This window comes from Chenopodium album, chromosome 11, assembly GCF_948465745.1.
Source record: "Chenopodium album chromosome 11, dcCheAlbu1.1, whole genome shotgun sequence".
Taxonomy (NCBI): domain Eukaryota; kingdom Viridiplantae; phylum Streptophyta; class Magnoliopsida; order Caryophyllales; family Amaranthaceae; genus Chenopodium; species Chenopodium album.
In genome coordinates, this window is record NC_137844.1 from 56542126 (window position 1) to 56561267 (window position 19142).

Below are 19142 nucleotides of genomic sequence, written 5' to 3' on the forward strand. Positions count from 1 at the left end.
GCAATACAATATTATACTAATTGCGCAACTTAAATTTATTGTCTGATCATGATTTGCATACGGCCCAATGACACTTATAAGTTAATAAGTTATAATTACCCGCTTATCCTTAGAGGTGTCAAAACAACACTCGACCCTACACGATCCGATCTGATCCGAAACCAATCCTAAAAATGTTCAACTCAAATTTAGACTCTGTGAATATAATAATTTGACATAATTCAACTTTAAAAATAGACCCAGCTCGACCCAACCTCATCATATTGGACTCGATCATCCGAATTGAAACCTCTACTTACCCGTAACGCGGGTAAAGTTGTACAAACCGACATGGAATGATGGAATAGCCGAGAAGAACGAATACTCGTACTTGAATTTTCCCAAAAAAAAAAAACTTACACAAAATAAACTCAACGGCAATTGCAGAAGGTAGAGAAAGCAGAGGAGAGAAAAAGATGGAAGAAGAGAAAGGAAGAAGAGAGGTGAAGAAAGAAGCAATGGAGAAAATAACTGACAGATTATCTGCTTTCGAAAATCTCTATTTTCCGCAATCTCTTCTTTCTAAAGCTGCAACTCCTTCACTCCGTAAACCCCTCCTTCTCGACCTCCTTCACCGCGATGTCCCCGTTTTCTTAGGTATTTTCTCTCTAATTTTTATTACTCTGATTTCTTCAAATTGTTGTATGCTTGAATTTTAATTTGGAATGTTATGCTGTTGTTATTTGATCTTGAATTAGAAAATAATTAAAAAAAATTCTGGGGTGTGGGGTTGAATTTGTTCTTAGTGGAATTCCAATTGATTGAGAGTTTTAGGTGTATTTCTTCTTAATTACTGAAATGGGTGATTGGAAATCAGTAATATATTGTGCCGCATTCAAGTTGTTGATTTAATCACTACATTTTGTATTTGTTGAGATTAATATAGGATTTGTGAGTTTGTGTGTAATTCAATGTATTGTTTTAGGTTAATTTAATAAATGTTGGTCGAAAAAGTTTCATAGATTGAAGAGAACATAGTGGAAAAATTGGAAATTTTTCTACTTTGAGAGGATTTATAACTACTTGTATATTGGTGCATTAGTTTCACGTACTACTAGCTAGCTTTTTGGTATGCCTGGTACTCTGGTAGTTGACATGGGACGAGTCCATGAACGCAATTCATTACCTAGATTTGTTAAACTAGTCTAAAAGTGATCCACTGTACCAATTTGTACGTTTCGAGTTGTTTGTTGGGGATGGTGTAATCGAGCTAGATAAAAATGGTTTGACTTGTGCAATTGTTACAAACTTTTTGTTTACCATATTGTTGTCAAGTTGCCAAGCTGATTACAGTATGATTTTGTGAACTTAGAACCAGTGTTTTTTGAAAGGAGGATATTTGATGTGGATATTCATGCTGATTAGACTTTATGTAGTGATTATTTGTCTTGCAACTAGCTTATAATCCTACTTTTCTGTAAAAGAATTGCAGGGTTGTAATGCCGCACTAAACCTTTGTCACATTTTTTTTGTAGAACGGTATGGACCACAATTGACATTTGAAGAACTTCAAGAGTTTGATGTCCTAAAAGATGACTATGAAATTAATTGGCACTTAAAGCATCTAAGAAGCAAGATCAGCCCAACTTCAGAGCAACGACGTGTTCAGTTATTAACTAAAAAGAACAGAAGAAGTGCATACATGGATAAGCTCATGAGTGAAGGTAATTACTTTTCCGAGGATGCCATGAGAGAGAGGGAACCATATTTGCACCATGAGTATGTGGGTAAGTTTCAAGATCCTTACGGGAGAAGCATGCCCAGGCCTGGGGAGCGGTGGTCAGAAACTTTAATGAGACGAGCAGAGGAAGCTATTTTGCTAACAAAAATCAGAGGTGAGCAGCAGAGGTTAGGTGTTCATGAGAGTGAATGGGTTGGTAATGATGGAGCAAACAGAATGGAGGAGGAGGAAGAAGAGGAGGAGGAGGAAGATGAAGATGAAGAGGAGGAGGAGGAGGAGGAAGAGGAAGATGAAGATAAGGATGAGAAAAATAATGTTCATGCAAATGGTGCACCTACTCCTTCAGAGGTAATTCACTCCTTGAACCGCTTATTCTGTTGTTTTTAAACCTTAGATGAATTCAGTATGAGTTTACAGTTGCTCTTATGAAATAATGGAAGGAAAGGTGGATTTAAAGGGTAATAGAAACAGGAACTTTAAGGATAACACTCGTAAGAGTTAGCAGTAGCTCTAATGAAATAATGAAAGGGGAGATGGATATAAAGGGTATTAGAAAATGGAACTATAATGATAAAATTTGTAAGAGTCAACTGACAGTAACAAATAATCAACAATGAAAAATTATAAAATGATTATAATTTACTGCTGGTCTGTGTCTCTGTTCTTTTAAAAATCTGCTGCTACACCATACTTGTAAGCTTCTAACAAGTCAGTACTCACATTGTATGGTTTGAACCCTTGTTACTTCTATATGACTAGACATAAGCACTTTATTGGGAATTAGGTTTAGACTTTGGTCTTGAGTAGTCAGGTTAAGGTGTCATATGGGTATTTGGCATGTTGCTGATCTCTTGTAATAGTAAGGCTATTTATGTTTGAGCTATGTGATGATATTCTTGAACACTTCTATTGCCTTTATATAATAATCTCTTGTAGTGGTAAGGCTATATATATTCCTGTACTTTACAGATTAATTAAAGGTTTTTGCCTACAACACTTATATTACCATTGTATTAGCAAATTTTAAGTTCAATTTTATTGCCTCTGGTCTGAAATAGAAAAAAAAAACGGCATAGGTTTATTAAAAACATCAGTGTATGGTAGAATAACCTCAGGAGTAAAGTATTTATGTTCTCTGGTATTCTGGAGCCATGTCTTCTTTGATTAAAGATTTGACTTTCTGTAATTCCAAACTTTCAACAGCTACTTGCCTGTCCTCTTATCTTTAGCACAATCAAATCATCACTTACATGTTATTGTTTCTAATTATTTCTAATTTGGATATATATAGATAGAATAACATAGGCGTGAGATTAACGGTATTTCTGTCTTTACTTGACTGAAGCATATTTCCCTTGAGTTTTTTCTAGTAAGTAGAACTCTTAAGTATCCACAGTAATGATGTTTATCTTAATGTGGAGTTTTGTATGGTGCAATATCACAGTTGTCTTTTTTGCAAAATATATATATATATATATATATATATAGATATATATAATTTCTTATTAAGGCATTCATGTGTTCAGAGATAAGGAGATCGCATTTGATCTTTGAATTTTCTCTGAGTGTATTCTTGTAATAGGTAAAACTATGATAGTAGTTTTAAACATAATTTTTGTGGTGTATGTTATCCGTATAAATAGAAAGAAACTAATTGTCAAAGCTTAATATTGAAAAGCATGGGTGCCTTATATGTTGAAACATACAAGTGGGTTTTAGCCAATTACATTCCTTACTCTTTCATGTATCTGAGTATACCAAGTAAGTTGTAGGTAACACTAGATATTAAGATTGTCAAGGCAGGAGATAGTAACAAGCCGTGGTTGTCCATACGTTTAGGTTGATAGGTATGTGTGGTCAGGGAACACCAAATTTGTTTACTAAAGCTACAAAATGAACATTATTTATGAGTTTTTTTAAGAATGAGAGCATGGGATACATCATTTTTATGATGATGTATGTGTATTTTGGGGTTTCCTTTTGATGATGATGTATGTGTATATTGGGGTTTCCTTGTAAAAACACCTTGTTGGAAAGTAATAAATAATCAGTATCGACATCTTCATATGCCAAGCTGAATACCTACAGACCTAGTGCAGCGAAACTTGTTGCACAATTAGTTATTGTTGGATTCAATGACTTGCTAACATAGTACTTTGTTTCAATCATTCTCGCTCATATTATACAATTTAAATAGCTTGGAGGGATAAAGCTGACAAAGGCACTTGGGACAAACAAAAAAATGGATGTTCATCATTCATATTACAAAAACAAATTGTGGACATCAAGAATTTGATTCTTGCTACTGCCAAAAAAAAAAATCCCCCACATGCTTATAGAGTAAAGATCTTAGGTGGAGGTCATGGAACGGTAATAGGTAGCATGAAACTCACTAGTCAACCAGGGTCGATTTTTATGAACTGATTTTCTGATTGTAAATATTATAAAATTACTAGGGATTTATAAAGGCGAAAGCTTTATATTTTGATTGATAATGGAGAAAAGATTACAAAAGATAGGTTTAATAGCTTAAGGCCCTGCTTGGTAGTAGCGTTTGAGGTAGCGGTTAGCGTTTTGACTAGTCAAAACTCTACTAGAAAAAATTTGAGAGTGTTTGGCAAGGTAGCGATTCAAGTAGCAATTAGCGATAGAGGTAGTGTTTAGGTAGCTTTTCTCAAACGTTAAAAATAGTAGCGTTTAGAAGAAGCGGGTAGCGTTTAACAAATTTTTATTACTTTTTAAACAATATTTATATGAATTTTGATATATTTTAGTATTGCAATCGCTATTTTCACCAAACACTCATACTATCAACCGTTACTTTGACAGCTAACCTCTACCCACTACTAATTGACCGCTACTCGCTACCTTAACAACTACCCGCTAATCATTCGCTAAAAGCTACCCGCTACCGCTACTATTGCCAAACAGGACCTAAGACTATTACTCTCCAATAGTGAGTTTAGCTCACAACTCTCTAAGAATGGCTTTAGGCCATAACTCTCTCAAAGGATTCACTCCAAAATTTTGACTACTTCTCTCTTCCTTCCCTCTCCCTATTTATTTACATCTTCTAAGATGATTCTAGATGGTTTGTCTTTTTTTTGTGCTCATGTGGCATGACTAGCATCCCTTGGCTCCTTGCATAATTTCCCCTATGTACTACATTTGATGACTACTTAATACTAAACTACCCATAATACCCCTTTTCCTAAGTCGGTTCATTACACGATTGTTGTCGTGGAGAAGCGATTATATTCATGATGGTTGCTAGGTAGCTACTTAATTAAATGATGATCCAGTATTAGGTCAGTGACGGTACGGTGTGGCAGTATGTTATTACCAGAGTGAAGATTGCTGGTAGGGTAGAAGAGAAATCTGTTGATATTTTGCTGATATTCCTCCTGAAAATGCCATTTTTTGATCCTCTCTCCTGTTCTTTGCTTCTGTTGAACCCTAAAATTGTTTGAATTTTAAATTGTTTAAGTTGAGGAAGTATTCACTGAAATGGTGGTCATATTTCTATGTCCTCCTTGGCTTCTACACAGTTATTTCCCAGAGAAGATTTTATCTCTGGCATGATAGATGCTTACTTTTTATGTGTGGCATCAAAGTCATTATATATCTTGTGGGCTTCGAGAAGCTTTTGATATTGACATGCATAGAACAAATCATGGCCTTTTCCTGACACTTAATTGTTGTTTTTCCCTTAAAACATATGCAAGTGCAGCCTGTGCATGATCAAAATGGAATAACCGATGGTACTGCCAGCGCCAGTTCCATGAATGTTGAGAGACCAGTGTTATCTCCTGCAGAAATGCAGGAGCAGTTGGATCAATTTACTTACATTATGCAGCAGAAATTCCTATCTGGTCAAGATCATGAACATGTTAATTATTCCAAGATAGATGAAGATGAGACCTTGGATGATCACTGGTCAAAAGAAGCCAATTACGATGCTGAGGAGAAGTACTTCGAAGAAGATTGATCAGAGTAATTCCTACTGTTGTCGAAGTTGGCCTGTATTGAATGTTATATTACTATGAGAGCTCTTCTTATAGAAGAGTAAAGCTTGCCTAGGCCGCCCAAGGCGCAGAGATGCCTGGTCTGTCGACAGCTCAGTCGCATGGGACTGTTTGTACATTGTAGGAAAGTGTTTAAGCTTTGTGGTTTTATGTTTACAGTTTTGTCCCCCCTAACTTGGTTAGTTCAAATACTAGTCGTATAGTTTGTCTTCTGGCCAATTGTTTTGCCTTTCGTTGAGCTTGGAAACTCTCGTATTGTCACTATCTGGATAACATTATGACAAACTACCTTAGCACATCAAGTAAATAAAAGTTAATCACATCAGCTGTATATTACTCGGTACTTAATTTTTTATTTACATATTTATTGGGAATAATAAACAAGTTACTATTTGACTATTTCAGCTTGTATGTTGTCTGAATTTGCCTTGTTTGTTTAATGAACTCAAATTAGATTCGTTAATCGTCATCAATAAATTATGGCAATTTACATTTTATGCGGTTATTTTTTCCTAGTAAGTAGAATTGCGTAGTCGATTCTAAACCTATTAATGGTTGACTTGGATTGAGAAAGCAAGCTAGACACTTTAAAAGTAGGAGAAAAAAGGCAAGGAAATCTTACTATATGGTACTCCTATTAAACTATTCCTATTTTGAAGATTTTTCCCTAAAAACTAAGTCAACACTACTTGGTTAGTTACACACTTACACACATATTGTGTTAAACTTGCTGTATCCATATCGGCAAAATAACTCTCTGATATTTCTTTTCTCAATACTTAGTATTTCTATTTCACCGTTCTATATACCTAGCGTAAATTTTATGTTAGTCAAATAAGCACTAACGATACTTCACTATCTTATATATCTATCGTAAATTTTATGTTAGCCAAATCAATATTAACGGTATTTCCGACCTATAAAACGAGGTTGTGGGTCCATACTTTTCAAATATGTGCTCATTGCGCAAAACAAACGTTTAGAACCACGATTTCAAGCCACTATGAGGACTGAGGAGTTTCTACTTTCTAGCATCCCCCCTTTCATATTTGAATCCACCCAAAAAGAAACCATCTAACAAACGCCCAAACGAAACAGGCAAATCAAAGTAGAAGAACGAAAATAAAATATCTTCCCCCCCCCAAAAAAACGAAAAAAAAAAAAAAAAAATTGAACACGAGAGAAGCGAAACAGAGGAGAGAGAGATGGCTAAGCTCCCCATTCTCCTTTCTCTCTCCTAAACCCTAATTTCTCCCCCCTTTCTCTCTCCTCTTCTTCTCGCCGATTCACTCTCTTTCGATTCGTTTCGCATTTCACCAACAACCCTATTTTCAAATCCCCCAATTTCTCTATTCTAGGGTTCCAATTTCTATGTTCATTCCACCATTTTCTGTGTGTATCACTAGCTTTTTTAAATTTTTCGTTTATTTAGGGTTCAGCTTGAAGAACTGCTGCTTGTAGATACCCGATTCTTCAAATAAACTGTGATTGATTGAGTAAGTGAGTGATTGATTGATTGAAGTTTGTGTGAAGAAGTTTTGGGAGGAGAGAGAAAGAGATGTATAAGGATCGAGGATCGAAGGCGGAGATGGGTGCGGTGGATCGGAAAAGGATCAATGATGCGTTGGATAAACATTTGGAGAGATCGTCGCCTTCAACTTCGAAAGGATTGAATGGTAAAGATAAGGATAGATTGTCGGCACAGTCGATTATCAGTGCTACTGGTGGTGGTGGTAAACAGCCGTCTGATCAGAGAGATTCTCGCGCTGTTCCTCTCTCTAAGAATCGTTGCTCCGATGGTATGTTCAGCTTTCTCTCTCCTGGATTTCTGGTTTTTTCTATTTTTGGAATGTTGTGTTTTTGTGATTGTTTTCAGCTGATTTTGTTGTTTTAGTGTGGTTTTTATAGGAAGAAATGCTGCATTTTGATGTGTTTTGAGAATTTTGATTAATGGTGTTTAGTGTTTTTGGGTATATGGTGGTGTATTTTGAGTTGAATGAATCTACTTTGATCTGATTTGCGGTCGAGTATTTCGGGTTGGGTCACTTTTTTGTTTGGAAAGGATTCATTAAGATTATTTTGAGTGACATGTTTCTATATTAGATTGTCCTGCATCATGTATTAAGCTCATGAATTTATTTATTTTACATGAAATGAGGGAAAGTGTTTTTTTTTTTTTTTTTTTTTTTTTATCGAATTGCAGATATTTAATCGAAGGGATAAAGTTGACTATTGTGTGCCTTGTCAAAGGGGTTTGAATAAAATGGTTTATATGAGGTATTAAATAGAGGGTGCTTCAAATTTGGTACAAGGAGGTGCTAAAGGAACTCCTCCATAGTACTCAATGAAATGAAAGGAGAGGACACAAAAATTATTAGGGTCTTTGGAAATAGTTTGGATGATAAGTATAAAACAGCATTCCTGGCTTCTTTGCGAGTTTTGGAGCCACAGGAAAAAGGAAAGGTTGTTATGTGATAAGCACTAAGAAGCTGCATGAGGCAAAGGAAATAGTGTTTCGTGAGGATGAGGATGCGACTCGCCTTTGAACAAGAAATTCCTTATATTGTATTCATAAAATTTTGGGCTGTCTTTGATATTGATTTTAGTCTTTTGACTTTTTTCCTAGACTATTTCACCTCCAAAGTAGGGACTTGAGAGATATGGTCTTGTATAGCTTTCCTAGACTATTTAGCGTAATAACATGTGTGTATTGGACTAAATGACTGATTTGTAGGTACATATTCCAGATAAACCTATGTTGGGGTTTAATCACTATCTGAGCTTTACTAGACTGTTTCCCCTCCATTATATGGACTTGTAGAGGTGTGGATTTGGGGTTAAGACAGGCTATATTTATATGTTCTTGATCTAACATTGAATTAGTTTCATATTTTATCAGGCTAATCAGAGTATTAGGTAGGTCCTTTGATTGGCCATGGAATTTGGATACATGAGAGTTTGGACTAATGTTTGAGGTGGAAGGAATGAGCACTTCAATGCAGTAATTTGAGTTATCTTGTATCTGGTAAAACTTTTCTGACAAACACTGTAATATTTATCGATGATGTGGGTCTGGTTAGCTGATTCATTTAGCTTCAGTTTATGTGCAAGTATTTTACAGGTGGATTGTTTTGTCATTTGTAGTTGCAAAACTAATTGCTCATAATGATAAAGTGGTGTTAGTGGTTTTTCCTTTTCACTTTTAGGAATACTCCCTTATTTCAAAAATTAATATTCACATAATATTTTAGGAAATAGTGGTTAAGATGTTCAGAAACAATCTTTCACCTTTTTTAATATAGTAAAGGTTTGCTTAAATTTGTGTGGGGTGATGATAGTATAAATTCAACAATTACATAAGACACTGTAAAAGAATGTCATACTAATTTTGAAGGGTAGAAACTACGTGACTACTATTTCCTTACGGAAGGAAGAATTTTAACAATATTGGAAGGTCTTTATATTTGCGTTAGTTTGATTTTGAATCAGGCTTCTCAAACTCTATTTTTTCTCCATTTTCAACATCTCACTGACACAAATATGAAGTGTTAATTTGACTATGGTAGAAACGCTAAATGCACAATTAACATTTTTTTTTGGCTGTTTTTTACCTTGTCTTTGTTTTCTGACTTTCCCCTTTTATTTTTGGGTTTGCCCTCTTGATGTTTTTACCTCTTGACTTGCAGACGAATCTGAAACAGATAGTGAAGAGTCTGATGTTAGTGGGTCTGATGGCGACGACACTTCTTGGATCTCATGGTTTTGCAACTTGCGAGGAAATGAGTTTTTTTGTGAAGTTGATGATGATTACATCCAAGATGATTTTAACTTGTGTGGGTTAAGCAGTCAAGTTCCATACTATGACTATGCTCTAGATCTGATACTTGATGTGGAATCTTCACATGGTGAGCTCTAAGTTTTACACTGTGCATTAATTACTTGTTTAGAGATAATAAATATTTGTCTTAGTAATACTGACCACCGAGTTATTTTAAGGACTATAGGGCTTATGCTGAGTCTACATGCTTAGCCAACAATAAATTAGTATTGCTTGTATATGTAACTTCAGACCTGTGAATTATACTAGTGCTCTTTATTAATTTGAGTGAGTGTTTGGTGATCCATATAGTTCAACATAAGAAGCCTCTTCCCTTTGTTTGCCCCATTTCCTGATATCTTTTGGGTCAAGTGAAGAATGTTTTCTCTTGCTCAATTGAGTTTTTCTCTCTTGACTAATGAACAAGCTTTTTATGTGCAAGCATTCATGGTATTTGGTACTGTACTGGAACATTACTCTGTACATATTCGACGGAACGAGCAAGCACTTGTGTCTTTTTTTTATTGACAAATTCTATGGGTGCAAGCATTCATTGTGAATGGTGTTGTAAGGGAATCTTACACTTCACTCTCTCTGTCTCTATTTGTTTGCTCCATTGGCAAAATGTGCTTTATTAGGGCTTGAACCAAAATTTTGCAAGTAGATGGGTATCTTTGTCTTTACACTTTTTTTGAGTATGCCAATTGGGTAAATGGTAGGCACTTGTTACTATATAAGGGCTTGAACCAAAATTTTGCAAGTTGATGGGTATCTTTGTCTTTTACACTTTTTTGAGTGTGCCAATTGGGTAAATGGTAGGCACTTGTTACTATATAAGAAAACGGGACAAACAAGTAGGGACAGAGGGAGTACATAACTACTTACTAGCTATCAGCAAGCACTTATTTCTGTCATTGAACAACTTGTAACTGGGATCTGTTGGTGGTGAATATAAATTTACTGAATTACTGCCATAATTTTTGTGCGTTGTGTACAGGTTGCAGATATAGTAATGGTGCTGTCCGAGTTTAATGTTTGTTCTTACAAGGAATGTATGTTTTTGTTATACAGGTGATATGTTTACTGAAGAACAGAATGAATTGGTTGAATCTGCAGCAGAAATGCTATATGGTTTAATCCATGCTCGATACATATTGACAAGCAAAGGGATTACTGCAATGGTGAGAATTGTTTCCCAGTTACATCATGTCATACCTAGGATGCTATAATACTAACAGGGTGTTCTGTGGGCATACAGCTTGAGAAATACAAAAATTATGACTTCGGGAGATGTCCAAGGGTTTATTGCTGTGGACAACCTTGCCTTCCAGTTGGACAATCAGATCTTGCTCGATCAAGCACCGTAAAAATCTACTGTCCTAAATGTGAAGATATTTACTACCCTCGATCCAAGTATCAAGGCAGTATCCTTTACTTTATTGGGCATTCTTTGCTCTTGCTTGTTTGCTTTCATTTAGTAGTATTTAACTCTTATGTGCTTTGCCTGCCTGCTTTTTGGCTTTACCGTTGTTGGGTGTGGATGTGCATCTATTAATGCTGTTTTTGGCCCTTTTTGCATGTAGAATTTAATTAGCTATAAGGATAAATATGTTTTAGGTGTTGATGTGATTGTATATGAAAATGAGATTGAATTGATTGTTGCATCATTTTTCTCCTTTGCCATGGAAAATTGTGATCATTCTAGCTCATTGCTTCAACTTCTCTGAAGGTTTTTTTTTTTCAAATTGTTGCGCGATTCAAATGTGCCTCTGTAGTGGTTTGAGTAATCTACAAATTATTTGCACATGAGTTCATCCTTCTATACGTTTTCATTAACGGGTTGTAGATGTTGATGGAGCATATTTTGGAACGACCTTTCCTCACCTCTTTTTGATGACATACCCACATCTTAAGCCTCAAAAACCTAGTCAGAGCTATACTCAAAGGGTGTTCGGTTTCAAGCTTCACAAGCCATGACAGTAGGAAGTTTCTCCAGGCTAAGGCAAATTTGCAGCTCATGACCTCTGTATACCACGGGAGGATACGCTGCTGGATGTTGAATTTCAAGGAGATGCAAGATCAAAAATCTCTGAAGCTACTAGGAAATTGTTACTTCTGGGTTAAATGCTATATTTGCCGTAAATGTACCATCCCCCAAAAAATAGCAGTTTAAATACTGCACTTAACCTGTCATTACTATTTACAATTTTAGCTTCCTATTGAAGAGCGTTTGTAAGCTTTGTACTGTTCTCCTGAAGTCTTCCAATTAATATGTAGTGTTTTTTTTTTTTCCCCCTTGATTTTCGCAGTATGAAATTCTGGCTCCCTCTGAGTTTCCCTTGATAGTAAAATTTTTTGTGTATTTTATAATCTGTACTCTTGGTTCATCATTATTCTTGTTTTTTCAGAGTAAAAGAATGCATAATGTTTAGCTGAAATACAAGAATTTTTAACCAGAGTATACCGCAGATTAACCGTTCAAACATATGATTTTTCAGTGTACTTCTATACAAGATACGTCGTCTCTGGGGTGGCTTTTTTTATGATTGATGCACCGAGAAGCCTCTGCTTGTTGATATAGTTTCTTGCTAAACCATGCATGGTAAAATTGCTACTCGTAGACAACGATGGAGGATATCGAACTTGACAAGAATTGAGGATCGCTTCTTTTTTAAAATAGGAACTACGAAGTATTGCAGAAACTATTGCCACGAGCCCACAACTTAGTTCCTGCAATTCATAAAGCTTCCCTTGCTAATTCCAGAATGGCAAAGTGAGTTTTATGAATGTGTTCCACATGAGACATGACGTGCTTACTTAACTAATCCTTTTATTCCAACAATGTCGCTTAAATTTTCAATGATAGTATTGGTAGTTTTATAACTTTAAAATTTCAACATTTTTTTTTGTTAGTTTTGCTTCATCATTTTTATTTTTATTTTGACACCAGTTTTACATCCATCATTGAGAATAGAGTTATTCACAAAGTAGAGCTAATTTAGAGGTTTGAGGAAATGAGGGTTATTAGGGCTTGTTCACTTTAGCTTAATTTTAGTTCAGCTAATCAGTTCAGTTTATCTCCTAATTTCCTTCTCTCGTAAAATATTCATTTTAGCTTTATTCAGTTTAGTTTAGTTCAGTTCAGCTCAGTAAATGTGAACAGACTCTTAGTAGGAAAAGCCCAAAGTAGTGATCAATAGTCAACTACACTACCTATGATACTATCAAACTATCATCAATTCTTTTCCCAAAGTAGAATTAGGTCTTGTTCACTTCACCTTAAAAAAATATAATATTCAGTAAAATAATTTTAGTTTTCAGTTTAGTAAATATTAGTTTAGCTCATTAAAAATAATTTCATTTCAATAAAAAACAATAACTTTAAGGAAAAAATAAATTAGAGAATCAACAAAAATAATTACATGTCAGCAAAAATAATTACATTTTAGTAAAATAACTAGTTTGGGACTCGGACAATGCCCCGGGTTATATTTAAATACAAAATGAAAAAATTACCTTGAGTTTAAATAATATTTTGTAACAAATACCTTAAGTTTAAATAATAAAATAAAAATAGTAAATTAATTGGGGATAAAAAGAGAAATGCAGTAGTATTTGTTTTACAATTAAGTAGGGAATTGTATATAATGTTTAAAAAATTTTAGAATCTATCCTTAATGAAAAGTTACAATTCATATATGAATGTTAATTTAGCAATAAAGTGACATTAATTGTGGAATAATAATGGTAATGAAAAGTTGGGAATTTCAAAAGATGGAATGGTTCAAGTCTAATCCAAATATTAATGCGTTGTCATTTTATCATCCATGTGGCGCTATGTCATAAATTTTATGATGACAAAGTATGACACATGTCGTTAACATGTTAATCCCTTGAGTTTTAATAATTATATAGATTTTATTTCAACCAAAAAAAAAAAACATATTATATTAAATCATGTGTAATAATACATATATTTCTTTTATTTAATTTTTATTTCCAACCTTAACATGCATAATCAGTTAAATACTCTACTTAATACGAAGTATGACTGATATACCTTTGGCGAAAGTGATCTATCTATAAGGACCAACACAATCATTTACTTGCCTCACGTCACAATGAATTGACTAAAATAGTCCTTGGAAATTTTCAAATAAGAACTTGCTATTCAAAATCTCAAACGTATGGCTCAAATCATACATTCATGCATACGGAGATATATAAAACATGCGAAGCATGGCGTAGGGGCCAACAAGGCAAAAGATAAGAGCAAAAATGAAAACATTAGAATTCGCTTCATCCTATCCTATCCACTACCCTTTTTCTTGACGTGGATATTATGAAATATGGAGGCTTTGCCTTTTAGCTTTCAATGTTCTTTTGAATTGACTAATTTTATATTTTTTTTATTTTTTTTTAATGTAGGGCAAATGGCAAGGACATACGGCGTACTCCCATTAATCAGCAATCAGTGGATGATCTTGGCTTAAAACATCAAAAGTGTTGAAATTAAGCATTTAACCTGTCTCTCAAATCTAATTATTATATCCCAATATTTTTTATAAGCAAAATAAGGATATTTAAGTTAAATAATAACTAATTAGTTAAAATAATTTATGAAGGGACATGATCGCGAATGACCCTTTGGTCTACAATCCTATATACAAATATTGGTCTTTTCTAAAATAAAAAATGCATAAAATTAAGTGAATTTTACTATGGAGTAAGGAGTATAATGAAACAATAAAAATGGGACGAAATGAGTTTAATAATCGGCCACCAACTTGGCATTTTCAATTCACCGTATCAAAATTTGCATCCCCATTAGTCATATGACAATTTGAATAAAGTTGATGTAACTTTGTCAACTAATTGTGGTTATCACCTTGGTACTATATTGACTAAATCAGTTGTACCAGATCAATGTGAACCAAAGTTCAATCCATCTATGTTGTTTGGGTTGGAGAGATATGTTTAATGAATCATTCTTCTTCAAGTTTCTTTATGCATAATACTGGCTTATAAGAGAAATAAAGATATCAATTATAAAATATGTTTGGCCTTAATTATAGGATAAAATATAAGAAGTACAATATATTATAGTAGTTTTCAAATTTCAACACTTCTTACGATTCTTAGTATAATATTTATGTCAATAATTGCACCTGTAATATACTATCAACACTCTATTTGAGATTCTTCAAAACATATAATACACATCATACTTTAATTAACAATAATTGAACATATCCAAATCACATCATTTCTATTTGCCAACACATACAAACTCATTAAGACATTGACCCTTTTATAATTTATCAATTCTAAAACAAAATATTATTGTATTAAAATATGGAATAAGATTATGATTATAACCAAGATAAAATAAATTAAGATTAAAATTCTAATTTTGGGATTAAAATATAGATATGATGTCTCCCTCAAATTATGGACCCACTTGCATACCCATAAGCTCAACCATCCCATCCCATCACCTTTTCATATAAGAGAGTTGAGCAACTTGACTTTGCTTTGCAAAACCACCAACAGATAACTAAATCCATCAACTAACCTAAAATCCAACAATTTCCCAAAATAAATTAATAATAATACCACCATTTTTCATTTCCTTCAAATCCAACAAATCAAATTCCCAAAAAATGAGCAGAAAAATCCCAAATTTGTGACTTAGATGATGAGCAAAACTTCCACTACTTTACAATCAACCAATCAAAGAACACTAAAGAGCTCTTTAATGGATTCAATAACATTCCCAAAAGATTTGGCCTTTCATCTTTATCAAAGATTAAGCCATACAACCAACAATATCCAAAGAACCCTAATTTTGTATCTTCTTATTATCCTACTTTCTCTCTCTTCTCTCTACATTCTCATCTCTAACTCAATCGATTTCATCTGGGTATTTGCTTTTTTTGCTGTTCTTGTTCTAGCCTTAGCTCTACCCCACATCCCACAACCCAGAATTTTTACCCCCCAATTCCAACTTTCTGTAAAAAATCAAACCCTAAATTCCTCAAATCCAGTTGTTTGGACAATTGGGTCAAACTCCAAATGGGAAAAAACCCTAAATTCAGGATTTAGTGTTAAGGGTTTTAGCAATGGAGATGTTTATGAGGGTGAATTTCATAAGGGTAAGTGTTCAGGAAGTGGGGTCTACCACTATTATTTGTGTGGGAAATTTGAGGGTGATTGGGTAGATGGGAAGTATGATGGTTATGGAGTTGAAACATGGGCAAAAGGGAGTAGATATAGGGGTCAATATAGGAATGGATTAAGGCATGGAATTGGGATTTATAGGTTTTTTACAGGGGATGTTTATCAAGGTGAATGGTCTAATGGTCAATCTCATGGTTGTGGGATTTATTCTTCTCAAGATGGTAGTAAGTATGTTGGTGAATTCAAGTGGGGTGTTAAGCATGGATTTGGTTTTTACCAATATAGGTAATTTTTTGGTTGAATTTAGCTTTATTACTTGTATTATGTTTGGTTTTAGAGTTATTATGTTGCTTAATGTTTTGTGTTATTTTTTGTATTGTTTGAAGTTTCATGTGTTACATTGTTGTTTGTTGGTGTTTATGTCCATTATTGGTGTACTATTATTTGGTTTTGGATTGGACTATAATAGAGTAAATCAATTAGCTTATCATATTCTTGCTTATTGTAAAGTAGCATACATGCATTGTGTGGGTCAATGTAGGAAGTTTATCGGTTATTATACAAGTAAGGTCACGCATAGCCGAGTATCCAATGCATCCTACCTTGCCATGGGTAGTGGTAGAAGCCTCTTTGAGGTGTTGTCGTATTGAGGCTTCAGGCTTGAGTGTATTGATGAGGTTTATGCACTTTTTTTTTTTTCTTTTTTGAAAAGGAAGTGTTTGATGTTAATGTGCATTGTGTCAGGTGTTGTAACATTGGGGCTGAGTATTTTAGGTTGAAATGAAGAATCAATATAAGACAAGTTTGTCTAATTTATGTTTTAACTACTTTCGTTGTCTGGATGATTTGGTTGGTGAAGCAGATTTTTAGAATCTAAGGGTAGTTGTTAGCAACTTCTCTGTTGCTTATTTTCTGAATAAGCTACTCTATTCATAATCTATAATTTTTAAGACAAGCTAGTTGTTGTATGAGCCTTCTAAGAAAAGTGTTTCTTCTTTAGTAATCCTATAACTACTTTCTTTATTGGTCTTTAGCTAACTAGCAAGTAAGGGAGAATTTCCTTGGTTTGGCTGTATATATGGAGTTGACAGTAGAAACATATCATGGGTTGTTTTCATCGTGTTTTGGTGTGGTTACCAAAAGATGTTGTAGTAGACAATTAAGACATTGAAACTTATATGTTATGCTACATTCAACTCACTGAATGACTTCTACGTGTACTACCTGTTTGTAAATTAGACTCAATGGATCAAATGATACACTATTCAGTATTGTTCTAAAATTAAATAGTTTGTGTAGCATGGAATTTGGAATTTGCTAGATTGTTATCTGTCAGAAAAGATATCATTGTACAAACCTCAGAGGTTGTGAACTTCAATGATTTAGTGTTGCTTTCTAATCCCAGCAAAAGGCTAAGCTCATGATATTCATACTCATTTTGCAGAAATGGAGATTTATACGCTGGTGAATACTTTGCTGATAAGATGCATGGTTTTGGAGTTTACAAATTTGGCAATGGACACCAATATGAGGGGTCCTGGCATGAGGGCAGAAGGCATGGGCTAGGTGTTTACACTTTCAGAAATTGGGAAGCTCAATCTGGTTACTGGCAAAATGGGCTTCTTGTCAAGGCTAGCTGTCAAACTCAACTGCCTGATTCCCCCTTTTCAGCTTACCCTTGCAAAGTTTCTACTGCTATCCAGGTAAAGAACGCTCTACTTCTCCAGTATATGAAAATATTGTTGAATTTTTAGTCTTGGTGTCAATGCATGGTTGAGCACAGACAAGTGCTACTGCAGTCTAATTATACTCCCTTCGTCTGGGTATAGTAGTTGCTTTTTTTGATTATTAGTATGTCCGAGATTAATGAATGGTATGTGATTCGACTTTCCCACTAATAAAGATTGATTAATTAAGAACTACAAAAAATAACTATAATGTAAGGTTTTTAGTAATATTGGGCCATAGTCTTAATATGAGGAGATGAGCTTAGGAAAATGTAACCATCAGTATCTGAATTTTCTGCAATTATTCTGTATGCAGAAAGCAAGGCAAGCATCTGAGAGAGCATATAAGGTGAAATCAGTAGATAGCAGGGTGAACAAAGTTGTAGCAGCTGCTAATAGAGCAGCTAATGCAGCTCGAGTGGCTGCTGTTAAAGCTGTTCAAACAAGGATGCATAAAGAAAAAGACAGTAAAACATCGCTTCAATGTGTCTGATTAAATCCTCATTAAAAAACAACAGACCAGCACTTAAAAATTTCTGGAGGATCAGAATTCAATTCCCGAATTGATATCATTGCTTATCAAATGCTGTTTGATTTTCATACTTTGCCTCCCTACTAGAAAGGAGAATGAGAACTGCTTTGTACTACAATCAGTAAAGCAGATGTAGATGATCAAAAAGGTCAAATCTCAATCTTTGTAGTTCGTAAACCAAAATGTACATAGCTGAATATTAGTGATGTTCTGGAAATGGTACCGAAGGTGCTGAAGGCTAGGCCATCATTTTTGTAGTAGTTGTAGCTTTTACTAGATAGTTGGTGTATGATCATTGTACGGGAACAGCAGCTATATATCATTTATCCATATAGCCTGCTTCAACATGTAAAAAATTTGCCTGTCTATTCAATCTATTCCAGCATCAAGTCTTGTTTATGTCTGATTCAGCATTAAAAATATACTTCGTGCGGAGTAGCATATAAGCTTTACTTGTATATTCATTCTCTAGTTTATTACAGGAAAAATCAAGGCTTTCAATCAAATTATCAACTTTTAGCTGGTAAATAATGTATTATCATTAAGCCAGACTAATCTTGAGGAGAGATCCTTTACAATATGCCTTTTAGTGACCTGAGCCTCTTTTAAGGATGATAAAAGAAAAGGCCTCATCATGGATTGCCTTCTTGTTGACGGCTCCTCTCCCAATCATATGAAGCAATCGACTCCTTGTATTCGGCAAGTGCTGTAGGGTTAAATTAATTACACATAGAGTACCCAACAGTCCCACATAAGGTTAATGAAAAATATCAGTATAAACCACTGTTATGCATATTTAACCCAAAATATTCAGATATGGGGTAAATCCTGAACAATAGCCTTATGCTGATAGTGTTACCCCAACACATCCTTTTTATCCCGTAAATGTGGTTAAATGATGGATAAAAAGTGTCATCCCGAGAGGGATAATCTTCGTTTAGGTGCTTCTATGTGAAGCAGAAACAAGATTACCTCTCTTCAGAATTCACGGCCTGCTTAGTAGAATTATGTATGTAACAGGTATCTAATACTCCCTCCGTCCCCAGAACTTTGACCATTTTAGGTTGATTTTGCGGTTATTAAGAAACTTAAATAAAAAGAAATAAAAACATATTGGAAAGATTAATTTACATGAAGTTTG

The 19142-nt window shown here is 34.4% G+C and overlaps 3 protein-coding genes across 3 annotated transcripts; all 3 read left to right on the forward strand.

Moving 5' to 3' along the window:
- The first annotated feature begins 380 nt into the window (after positions 1 to 380).
- LOC145569349 (uncharacterized) lies at positions 381 to 6057 on the forward strand. The gene is made up of 3 exons (XM_081628699.1): positions 381 to 636; positions 1515 to 2068; positions 5451 to 6057. The coding sequence occupies exons 1-3, from the start codon at positions 456 to 458 to the stop codon at positions 5706 to 5708; spliced, it is 993 nt and encodes a 330-aa protein (XP_081484825.1). The 5' UTR covers positions 381 to 455; the 3' UTR covers positions 5709 to 6057.
- Positions 6058 to 6872: 815 nt separating this feature from the next.
- Positions 6873 to 11855, forward strand: LOC145567861 (casein kinase II subunit beta-1-like). Its single transcript, XM_081627272.1, has 5 exons — positions 6873 to 7544; positions 9432 to 9650; positions 10634 to 10743; positions 10821 to 10986; positions 11409 to 11855. Exons 1-5 carry the CDS (start codon positions 7304 to 7306, stop codon positions 11537 to 11539), a joined length of 867 nt encoding a protein of 288 aa, XP_081483398.1. The 5' UTR covers positions 6873 to 7303; the 3' UTR covers positions 11540 to 11855.
- A 3241-nt stretch (positions 11856 to 15096) lies between these two features.
- LOC145567863 (uncharacterized) lies at positions 15097 to 18400 on the forward strand. The gene is made up of 3 exons (XM_081627273.1): positions 15097 to 16027; positions 17187 to 17445; positions 17786 to 18400. The coding sequence occupies exons 1-3, from the start codon at positions 15258 to 15260 to the stop codon at positions 17960 to 17962; spliced, it is 1206 nt and encodes a 401-aa protein (XP_081483399.1). The 5' UTR covers positions 15097 to 15257; the 3' UTR covers positions 17963 to 18400.
- Positions 18401 to 19142: the final 742 nt, after the last annotated feature.

What these genes read in the sequence shown, in the direction of transcription:
- LOC145567863 (XM_081627273.1), top strand. Translation starts at nt 15,258, where the DNA reads ATGATGAGCAAAACTTCCACTACTTTACAATCAACCAATCAAAGAACA. An exon ending in TTTGGTTTTTACCAATATAG is followed by an intron (nt 16,028 to 17,186) that starts GTAATTTTTTGG and finishes CTCATTTTGCAG; the next exon opens with AAATGGAGATTTATACGCTG. An exon ending in AAGTTTCTACTGCTATCCAG is followed by an intron (nt 17,446 to 17,785) that starts GTAAAGAACGCT and finishes TTCTGTATGCAG; the next exon opens with AAAGCAAGGCAAGCATCTGA.
- LOC145569349 (XM_081628699.1), top strand. Translation starts at nt 456, where the DNA reads ATGGAAGAAGAGAAAGGAAGAAGAGAGGTGAAGAAAGAAGCAATGGAG. An exon ending in CGATGTCCCCGTTTTCTTAG is followed by an intron (nt 637 to 1,514) that starts GTATTTTCTCTC and finishes TTTTTTTTGTAG; the next exon opens with AACGGTATGGACCACAATTG. An exon ending in GTGCACCTACTCCTTCAGAG is followed by an intron (nt 2,069 to 5,450) that starts GTAATTCACTCC and finishes ATGCAAGTGCAG; the next exon opens with CCTGTGCATGATCAAAATGG.
- LOC145567861 (XM_081627272.1), top strand. Translation starts at nt 7,304, where the DNA reads ATGTATAAGGATCGAGGATCGAAGGCGGAGATGGGTGCGGTGGATCGG. An exon ending in TAAGAATCGTTGCTCCGATG is followed by an intron (nt 7,545 to 9,431) that starts GTATGTTCAGCT and finishes CTTGACTTGCAG; the next exon opens with ACGAATCTGAAACAGATAGT. An exon ending in GCAAAGGGATTACTGCAATG is followed by an intron (nt 10,744 to 10,820) that starts GTGAGAATTGTT and finishes GTGGGCATACAG; the next exon opens with CTTGAGAAATACAAAAATTA.